Raw genomic sequence first — 10,366 nt, 5'->3', positions numbered from 1 at the left:
TGATTTTAGGCTTGTGTGCGGCTGCTTGGCCATGGAAACCCATTTCATGAAGCTCCCGATGAACAGTTCTTGTGCTGACGCTGCTTTCTGAGGCAGTTTGGAACTCGGTAGTGAGTGTTGCATCCGAGGACAGACAATTTTAAGCGCTACACGCCTACCAATTTGCGGCTGAGCCATTGTTGCTCCTAGACATTTCCACTTCACAATAACAGCACTTATAGTCGACAGGGCAGCTCTAGCAGGGCAGAAATGTAGGAAATTACTTGTTGGAAATATGAAACCTATGACAGTGCCACGTTGAAAGTCACTCAGCTCTTCAGTTAGGCCATTCTGCTGCCAATGTTTGTCTATGGAGAATGCATGACTGTGTGCTCAATTTTATACATCTGTCAGAAACAGGTGTGGCTGAAATAGCCGAATCCACTAATTTGAAGGGGTTTCGACATACTTTTGAAAAAATTGTGTATTTTGTGATGATTTCATACCTTATTCAAAATCAGGAACATATTAGATTTTTTTTCTTCCACAAACTGTCATGTTTTGTCTTTGATCTTCATGTCTTGTCCCTGTGCTTCCCTCTGCTGGTCTTATTAGGTTCTTTCCCTCTTTCTATTCCTCTCTCTCCTCCTCCCTTTTTCCCTCTCCCGCTCTCTCTCTCTATCGTTCCGTTCTTGCTCCCAGCTGGTTCTCATTCTCCTAACGACCTTATTTACTCTTTCACACCTGTCCCCTATTTTGCCCTCTGATTTGAGTCCCTATTTCTCCCTCTGTTTTCTGCTTCTGTCTTTGTCGGATTCTTGTTTGAGGTTAGCTGCTCTGTGTCCTTGTTCCGCCCTGTTGTGTTTTTGCATTTGTCAGAAGTTGCGTGTGAGCAGGTGTCTATGTCAGCTACGGTCTGTGCCTTCCTGAAGCGACCTGCAGTCGGTGGTCGCGTCTCCAGTCGTTCCTCTCTACTGACAAGAGGTTTTCAGTTTCCTGTTTTGGATTACCTTTGGATAATATCCAGGAACATCATTGTTTGTTTAAGATTGGAATAAAGACTCTGTTTCTATTACGTCGCTTTTGGGTCCTCCTTCATCAGCATAACACAATCATTCACTTATACATTTATATCAGACCCACATTTTAAGAGTGATGATTCCTCTTTCACAGTTGCATTATTTTTAAAATGTTAAAAAAATATTTGACCATTACTGCAATTCCTCTAAAAACAATATTACCGTAAAAGTCATGCCTTCTTGGACTTCAACTCAGTTCCCCATTACATTTTTATTGTATTTGAACCAGACCTGTTAGTGCATCTTCACAGAGTTTGACCAACCCTTACAACACTCTGTGGGCCCTAGTTTAGTTCCTCTTCACACTTTGAGACTGTGTTGAAGTGCTATGGTCTTGCTATATTTGTTAGGTGGGGTTTTACTTCTCCTAAATACTTTCGTTTAAACTCTACACCATGTTCCCTGAAATATATGTGTTGCTGCTGTTGAAAAAGGGTGTAAAGTACAGGTCTTCTGAGCAGGCCTCATGCTGCAGCAGGGACAGTATAGCAAACTGTCTTTACAATACCTGCTATTGTGACTTTTATAAGGGATTCTAGATATTATTTAATTTGGGCTGAATTCTGGTGGCATGAGCCTCAACCTGTTGGTTACTCCTGCAAATGCCTTCTAAAGTCTCTCATCAGTGTGCACCAAACTACAGATACTCACACAGTTGGTACCTAAACTAAAAGCCTTGTGGAATTATTCTAGCCATTGTAAGTCATTGTCAAACTGAATGGAATTGAAATGAAATTTAGGGTAAACCTAAGTGGGTTAACAACTAAGTAAAACATACTCAACTGATGCATTTGGCACAATCATTGTGATAAAACTGGGGTTTTCCGCACAAATATAGTTACATAAGCGTTGGAACTCTTTATTGTATCACAAAAATATAATCTATCACAACCATGGTGTCAAATGCGTCGTACATCAGTTGTACAACCTAAGTGTGTACGGGGCCAAAGATATCGGTTGAGTCAGATGTTAGTGAACTATTAGTAAAGATTAACCAGCAGCATAAAATATTGAAGTAGTGTAAGCTCTACCAATGACTTTTGGTTTGATATTTGTTGTTTTTGTAATTCATTGAGATGCACTAAAAACTGAAGTGTTAAGATGTGTGGAATGCAATCCCAGGATAAAGTAACTGACCAATGTGAACCATATGCACAGTTATTTTAATCTGAAATATGAACTGCCCTCATGCATTAGTTCAAAGACTAAACAAACAAGTATACCAAGGGACTGAATGTCAATGCAGTATTTTAGGTTACTATGCTGACTTTAGTATAATCTACAGCTGTTCCTAATTGTGCTGACATTAACACAGTGTTGTACTGTGCAACAGTTTATATTGTCTCAACACAAAACTAGGTTGTGAAAAGGGGGAACTAAAGACAGATACTGACCCTCAACTCTGGCCTCTACAGATATTTTTACATTTCCCGCAGCCAGAAATGACAGAAAATATTTAGATATATATCTGTAATTGTGCTCACAAGTATCAGAGAACAAGATCTCAACCGAACGGTGAGACCTAAGTGAGACAGGGAGATGGCTGGTACACAGTAGAGAGTGGTAAGTTGATTTATAACAATATAAACAAGAGTCATTTATCAGCATATTATGAAGTGATGAATTGTTTGTGCATTTGGCTAGCTGTTTAGGGAAACAAATGGTATATTCTCTATTACAGCATAGATTTGTATCTCATAAACTTTGATTTTTTATGTCTTGTGATAACAGAAGATGCTGGTTGAGATCTGCACTGTTGCTATCTGCTGGGTCATAACAGCAAGCTGTAGTCAGTGCATAGGTACAGTATAACGCTCTATGACTTGACAAAATAGTCAAGTAACATGTTTTGGAATAAGATGACTCTCTTTGTAAGCTTTGGCTAGTCAAATGTATATGTATTACTATACTGTACATTTCTTTATAGAGCCTCGTGAGACAGGTAGAAACTTCTCCATCACAGTGACCCAAGACGTTACAGTAGAGGCTGGACGGTGCATTCCTATATCATGTAAATTCACATACCCAGGCAACATTACTAAATACGTACGAAGAGTCTGGTTCAAAGGAGATCCACTTACACCTGTATTTGAAAAAGATGCAGAGGTGTGTGGTGTTGATTGGCAGATCCTGAAAGGTCCTGAAAGGTCTTGCAGCTTTTTCCTCGAAGACCTGCAAGAAGGAGAAAGCGAGTATAGATTCAAGTTAACATGGGGAGATGATCAAATGTATGTTTTTCCTGAGAGGGTACGAGTCTCAGTGTCTGGTATGTAAGAAACCACGTCAACAAATATACTACTTTCATTCTCTTAAATCACGCTGCAGATTATAATGAGTATAACTGTATTTTTTAACACGTCTTTGCCTGATGAAAATGTCACCTTATGTGTCCAAGTTAGAATAAATGTAGCCTACACACTCTGAATTCTAATAATGTTAAATTGCAGCATATTTGGTCACTGATTCAGAACTACCAACCATGATAATCATGTATTTCACATCACAGCATAATCTGAATTAAAATGCTTGAAAAATGAATTGTCAAAGTGATCCAACTTTGGCAAATTCTGTTTAGCTCTAACCCAGAAGAAGCCCACTGTGGAGACACCCCCTCTCACAGAGGGGGAGTGGGCCACACTGACCTGCAAAGTATATTCACTAAATGACCTCTGCCTGCAAAGACCAGAAAAAGATTTTGTTGGAATAGCCTGGAGAGGGACAGAGAACTTAGGCATCTTGGGGATAATACCTCAATCAAAAGCAGAGAATGGAATCAGTGTGAAAAAGTTCTCTTTCAATCCTAAATCCGAACATCACAACATCAACCTAACATGTATCGGCTTCTACAGCAACGTCAACATTACAGTGGAGAAAACGGTGACTTTAACAGTAAAATGTAAGTACACTCACTTTTCAGAGAATTCCCTCATTATCAAAATTCAGTACAGTACTTACTTATTCTTAAAGAGTCTCTGTTAGGTAAAAAAGCCATATCTCATGATGTTGTAAAAACTATATACTGTATATCATGATGAATGTAAAAACGATTTATTTGTCTTCCCTAGACCGTCCCAAGTTCCTGAATGGCTCTGTGTGTGTGGTCCAAGCAGAGGTCCTGACATGTGTTTGTGTCAGTCAGGGGGTTCCCTTACCAGTGATTGCTTGGCCAATGTTAGGGGTCTATATTAGTTACAGTGTCATCGTCTCCAGGAGTGACCAAACCGTGAACAGCACCATCACCATGTCTGCCTCAGAATACCAGAACAGCAGCGTGGAGTGTGTCAGCAGGAATGTAATTGGCCAGAACGAGATGGAGTTCCCCATACTACACCAAGCTGAAGGGGGGCTGACACGGAAGTTCTTCAGTTTAACATCCTATGTATGTACGTATAGGACTCGTGTTACATTTTAATATTTGAGTGAAGAAGAATCACCAATTCATTTCTGCTCAAATTGAGCTCAAATCAAAGACATTGAGAACAACATTGTCATACTACAAAAATTGTCAAGTGCAAAATTCACCGTTAATGTCATTATAATCTGGGAATGTGATTTAATTTAAAACTTTTCTTCAACAATGTGCATTATAAAGAGGCGACTATTTATTAAATATTGTTTGTTGTCACGCCCTGGCCTTAGTTATCTTTGTTTTCTTTATTATTTTAGTTAGGTCAGGGTGTGACATGGGGGATGTTTGTGTGTTTTTGTCTCGTCTAGGGTGTTTGTATTGTCTAGGGTTTTTTGTAGAGTTCATGGGGTTGTGTTCAGTGTAGGTGTTTATGTAAGTCTATGGTTGCCTAGATTGGTTCTCAATTAGAGACAGCTGTCTATCGTTGTCTCTGATTGGGAGCCATATTTAGGCAGCCATAGTCATTAGGTAGGTTGTGGGTGATTGTCTATGTGTAAGTTGCCAGTGTCTGCACTTAGTGTTTGTATAGCTTCATGTTCGTCGGTTTGTTGTTTTTGTTTAGTGTGTAAAGTGTTGTTCATTTCGTCTTCATTAAAAAGGAAGATGTATAGATATCACGCTGCGCCTTGGTCCTCTTCTCTTCCACAATACGACGATCGTGACATTTGTACTCAGTTTATGCACAGTTTACTGAACTATAGTTTCATAATCACCTCCTTATAACACACATTGTTGAAGAAAATGTTTAAATTAAATCACACCACGAGATTATTACTGTCACGCCCTGTTCTGTTTCATCTGTCCTTGTGCTTGTCTCCACCCCCTCCAGGTGTCGCCCTACTTCCCAATTATCCCCTGGGTACTTATACCTGTGTTCTCTGTTTGTCTGTTGCCAGTTTGTCTTGTTTGTCAAGTCAACCAGCGTTTTTGTCTTAGCTCCTGCTTTTCCCCAGTCTCTCTTTTTCCCGCCCTCCTGGTTTTGACCCTTGCCTGTTCTGACTCTGAGCCCGCCTGCCTGACCACTCTGCCTGCCCCCCTGTACCTTTGCGTCTACTCTGGATTACCGACCTCTGCCTGCCCTGACCTGTCGTTTGCCTGCCCCTGTTGCTGTAATAAACATTGTTACTTCAACACAGTCTGCATGTGGGTCTTATCTGAAGCATGACAGTACGAACTGGCCATGACTGACCCAGCAGACTTGGACCAGCTCCGCAGCACCATCTCCTCCCAAGGAGCCACCATTGGTAGGCACGAGGAGTTGCTTCGCGGTCTGATGGAAGTGTTCCAGGCCGTGGTCGAACGTCATGACCTAGCATTGGACGCATTGCGTGAGCAATTGCATGGGTTGCCTACTAGGCAACCTACCATGATGGTAACCTCCCAGACCCAGCTGGTAGCAGCGCCGTCACCCCGGTTTCCTGGGAACAACGAATTCCTCCCCCGGAGCGCTACAATGGAGATTCCAGAACCTGCCGGGCCTTTCTCTCCCAGTGCTCCCTCGTTTTCTTGCTGCAGCGTTCTTCGTTCCCCTTGGACCGCTTGAGGATAGTGTATATCATTACGCTGATGTCCGGGAGGGCACTCGCCTGGGCCACGGCGGTGTTGGAGCAACAATCTGCCGTCTGCCTCAGTCTGAAGGGATCTGTGGTGGAGGTGACCGGCCTCTGCCTGACTTGACCCTGAGCCTGCCTCCCGTCCTGTACCTTTGCCCCACTACTCTGGTTTATCGACCCCTGCCTGCCGTGACCTGTCGTTTGCCTGCCCCTGTTGCTGTAATTAACATTGTTATTTTCCACTTTGAAAATGTCACCTGAAGTGTGAAAAGACAATTGTTTTAGAAAAGTATATCAGTAACCACATTTCCATCCAAATATTTTTGCTAGTAAAGCCATACCGTATAAAAACAAATCATGACATCTGTGATGAAAACAGGAAGTTTCGGTACAATTTTATAAAAGGTAAAACTACAATCCCACAGTTTCACACATGGGGACATATGGCATGAGGTCAGGTGGCCTATTCTTATCATTGTTATATTTAGCTTTTTTATCAATAAATTATGCAATGTAGGACTGTCTGAGCAAGGTAAATGATTCTCAAGGAAAACGTTTTAGCTCCGTCCTGTTAACTGAAAGTTGCAACCAGAGACAGTAGCCTACCAGTTAGAGAGACGAGCCAGCAACCGGACCAGTTCCAATTCCGGGTCCGATTGGAAAAGTCTGGTGGGAAGTGAGCTGGCACCAGGAGGGTTTCTGGTATAAAATCCTACATGCCATTGCCTGCCGTTGTGCCCTTGAACAACCCCCCACAACAACAGCTCCCCGGGCACCAAGTGACAGGTTAGTGTTTTTTGTCATGAATCTCATTCTGGAGGCAGCTCTGCAGAGTGGTCAATAGCTGACACAGCCACAAAGTAATACAATCTGATGTTAAACCGAATTAACCATTGCCTTAAACACACAGCTAAATCTAATGCCTAACCTTAAATTACATTTTCCATTGCTATACGCTTTTTTGTGTGTGTGGATGCGCAGAAAACATTTTTATGTGAATGAATTCAAACTTTTTTCTGAGTAATGTCTCTGGTTTTATGCAACAACAAAAAAGCTCAATTTTAACCAAATGATGTTGTATTTTATGTAAAAGCACATAAGGAAGCTACAAGTTTCTGTTATCTTCCTCATGTTCAACTATGTTAATAAAGATGTTATGTAGATAATCAAGGTAACACATTTGTGCGTATTATCAAGTGAAATGGTTTAAAATAAAGCTTTGTGTGATGTAGCTACTGCAAACAATGAGGGGTGGTGTGGCGAGAATAACTGTTACACACTGTATCAATAAAGTAATACTAATACATGGAGATATAGAATGTATTTGGGGTGTATTTTCCTTACTGTTTTGGGTATGAGAGAACAGATAACATACTATATAGATAAACTGAGCTGGTCACATTCTCTGTTGTTTACTTTATTTATTTGTTGTTTGGAACCAAAGAAAGATGGCTTTGCTTGAGGCGGGACAGACTTGTAAAATAAAGAGAATGATCAAACATCATCATAGAGCTCATATTGTCATTAAGTAATAACAGTGCTAATTTGCAGAAAGATTGCAGAATTCTGATCGGAATTATTGTGTCAAAGATATAAAAAAAAATCATCACAAGAACAATAATGAATACCACAAAATAAAGAAAGTACAAATCTGCTTTCCAACACACTGTGACAAACAAATTAGATAAGACATGAACAGCGCTTCTCCATTTTGTTTCCAGGTTTAGAAAGAAATAAACCCCCCATGAGGCGTTCAAGAGAACTGACGACAGTGTTACTAAACGGATGTCCATATTGGCATGTCTCAATGTTGGGTAACATGTTGAACGCTCTGACATCAGGTCTAGTGACTTAACTATGTCAGAACAATTACATAAAATATGTTATTAACAGTCATGACAGCTGACATAAGCTTGACACCTGACTTGACACTGTCATGGCACAAATCTTTGCTTCAGTCAGTTTATTGGCTTAGGATACAGCTAGCCAACTAATTTACATAAATAACAATTTGTGTCGTGACAGTGTAAAGGGTTGTCAGTATTTTCACATCAGTTTTCATGACCGAAAATGACATGTGTTATGTTATGACCGCGTTACGTCACCCTTATGACAGAGAAGTCAGTTAAAGTGTTACCAAACCTGTATCCGACTTGCCTGTGTAAATCACTGTTGTAATACTGAGCATGTACTGTACATACCGTAGTATGTTTACACATATGGCTGACAGCATAATAGTCATGCAGGGTATTTATTTACATAATGTATACTGGTATCCTTTTACCCATCCATCTGCAGCTTATTAATATTGTATTAACAGTCATTGTTATCTAGTGATGCCGTTAGTGAGCTTGGAGATTACAATACATGAGTTGATCAAGTATATTTGAATAGCACAACCAACTGGTATATCAGCTTCAATGTTGTGCCACTCAAACGCCTCATCTGATACAACCCTATAGGATTAGGCTTCGATTTCACAATTCACAACCATTGAAGAAGACATTTTGGGAGAAGCGGTCTCAGGTAAAGTGATACTTTGAAACAGCCACAGTGATCAGTGTTCGCTGATCTTTCAGCACTGTTTGCACACACACACACACACACACATTGTCTCAACGAGATACATTTTGGCCTGCTGTGCGAGTGCTACAGTGGAGTCATGTATGCCAGATTGATCCAAAAATGTATTCTACCCCATTGGTTCCCATTTAAGGATAAGTTAACACTTACACTTAGCAAAACAGAGAAATCGTCCAAAAATACTATAATTAAATCATGGCCAACGACATAAACAGAACATTCTGTGTTAGCCCAGCACAGTTCCCGAAGAGCAAACCACAACTCAACCAGTGCTTATAATGCATAAGAACTAAAAAATCAGCCCACTTCTTGCACAAACAGAACCTTGTGTTCAAGGCTGGATAAACCTCTAAGAGTATTCATCTTCTCTCTTTATATAAAATCAAATAAATATTCATTTCTCATCATCATCAAAAGCCACAGAGTCACAGCACACATCACTATTGAACTCTATGTGGGAACAGAATATGTGAGATGAAGATGACTGGCTTCAATTGGATATGTATCAGGCCTGGCGTTTGTTGAACACTGGTCAGTGTTGACAACCGCTGGATCAGGAAGAGATCCCTCATTTCCTCCAGATCCAGGGTCAGAAATAGAGATAAGAAAATAAAAAGCACAAAATACACCCCTTTCCCAGACACTTCGACTGGCAGCGGACACAGTGGAGAAGGACTATAATGGACAGATCTAGATAGTTCGCCTGGTATCCAAGCTGATTGCGTTGCCTTTCACAGGAAAACTGGTGAGCGCAGCGTTCAATCTGGTTTAACCAGGCTAGCTATAAGTATGATATAGGGTGACATACAGAAGGGGAGCCCCAGAAAATGTGTTACTGTGTCCCAAGCTTTATAGCAATGCAAACAATTAATGGTATAGAGATGGAAATAGCAACATTGAATCTAGATGATACAGTACAGTAACAAACACATTGCACCTGTTGTGAGGGAATTTTGTGACTATGACTAGTAGGGTAAGAGCTGGGAGACCGACAGCTGCTGATAATACAAAGATCTTTTTACATTGTCCACTTGGCTGTGTTCCGACCCTGCAAGTAGCTACCAGCAGTCCTGGGTGGCGAGATGTGACTGAGGCTCCCCCTGGAGGCTTGAGGGTCGACTAACGGGGACGTCATTTGAGATGAGTCAGGGACGGGGAGAGACGATGGGGTATCTTGATGTGATGGTGAAGGGTGGTGATGGTGTCCACGGGGGAGGGGGGAAGACGTTTGATGAGGGGGTGAATGACGTGAGGAAGGGGGCGACAACATGGCTGCCACTGTGTCCCGCGGTGACGATGGGTCAGGGAAGGATCGCGATTCATTTGGCCTTGATCTCGGTGTAGTCGCTGCCGTCATCCCCCCTCCCTGAGGTCCCCCCATCCCTGGAGCGTCCCCCCAGAAACTCCAGGGCGGCGTAGTTCAGCTCTTGCCTCTCCAGGTCTGCCATAGAGCCCACAGGTTGATAATCCCCGTCTTCTCCCTGTTGAAGGTATGAAAAGAGAGAAGGCCCATTCAGACTCACAGGTTATACCTGCGCAGTGCCACCAATGCCATTGACACCTCAGAACATTGAGCGTATAAAGGAATAACATGATAGACATTGAGAAAGAAGAAAGGAGGGTTAGTAGTTATTGATGAGCAGAGGCGTAAGACAAGGAGATTGAGGCAGTTTAGCATATCCTGTTAGTATCGAGGCAGCCATGCAACAACAGTCGTGGAAATGAAAGGAGATACAGCACATGGAAGCGGATCTCAGACAGCA

General features: G+C 41.6%; 2 protein-coding genes across 6 annotated transcripts in view; one reads left to right on the top strand and one right to left on the bottom strand.

Annotated features, from left to right (window-relative positions):
* Positions 1-2,441: 2,441 nt before the first annotated feature.
* Positions 2,442-8,828, top strand: LOC129837281 (sialic acid-binding Ig-like lectin 14). Its single transcript, XM_055903310.1, has 5 exons — positions 2,442-2,621; positions 2,790-2,859; positions 2,986-3,324; positions 3,634-3,954; positions 4,124-8,828. The coding sequence occupies exons 2-5, from the start codon at positions 2,793-2,795 to the stop codon at positions 4,468-4,470; spliced, it is 1,074 nt and encodes a 357-aa protein (XP_055759285.1). The 5' UTR covers positions 2,442-2,621; positions 2,790-2,792; the 3' UTR covers positions 4,471-8,828.
* Positions 7,422-10,366, bottom strand: part of LOC129837275 (myelin-associated glycoprotein-like) — a 23,647-nt gene continuing 20,702 nt past the window's right edge. For 3 of the 5 annotated variants that reach the window (XM_055903301.1, XM_055903300.1, XM_055903302.1), the window contains one exon: positions 7,422-10,084. In XM_055903301.1, the coding sequence (XP_055759276.1) occupies positions 9,923-10,084 (162 nt within the window). In that variant the 3' untranslated portion in view covers positions 7,422-9,922. The remainder of the gene's footprint in view (positions 10,085-10,366) is intronic. The other 2 variants (XM_055903303.1, XM_055903304.1) reach the window with 2 other exon arrangements.

Source organism: Salvelinus fontinalis, chromosome 38 (genome assembly GCF_029448725.1).
Source record: "Salvelinus fontinalis isolate EN_2023a chromosome 38, ASM2944872v1, whole genome shotgun sequence".
NCBI lineage: Eukaryota > Metazoa > Chordata > Actinopteri > Salmoniformes > Salmonidae > Salvelinus > Salvelinus fontinalis.
This window is presented reverse-complemented; position numbering and strand designations above follow the sequence as displayed.

What these genes read in the sequence shown, in the direction of transcription:
- LOC129837281 (XM_055903310.1), top strand. Translation starts at nt 2,793, where the DNA reads ATGCTGGTTGAGATCTGCACTGTTGCTATCTGCTGGGTCATAACAGCA. An exon ending in GGTACGAGTCTCAGTGTCTG is followed by an intron (nt 3,325 to 3,633) that starts GTATGTAAGAAA and finishes AATTCTGTTTAG; the next exon opens with CTCTAACCCAGAAGAAGCCC. An exon ending in GGTGACTTTAACAGTAAAAT is followed by an intron (nt 3,955 to 4,123) that starts GTAAGTACACTC and finishes TGTCTTCCCTAG; the next exon opens with ACCGTCCCAAGTTCCTGAAT.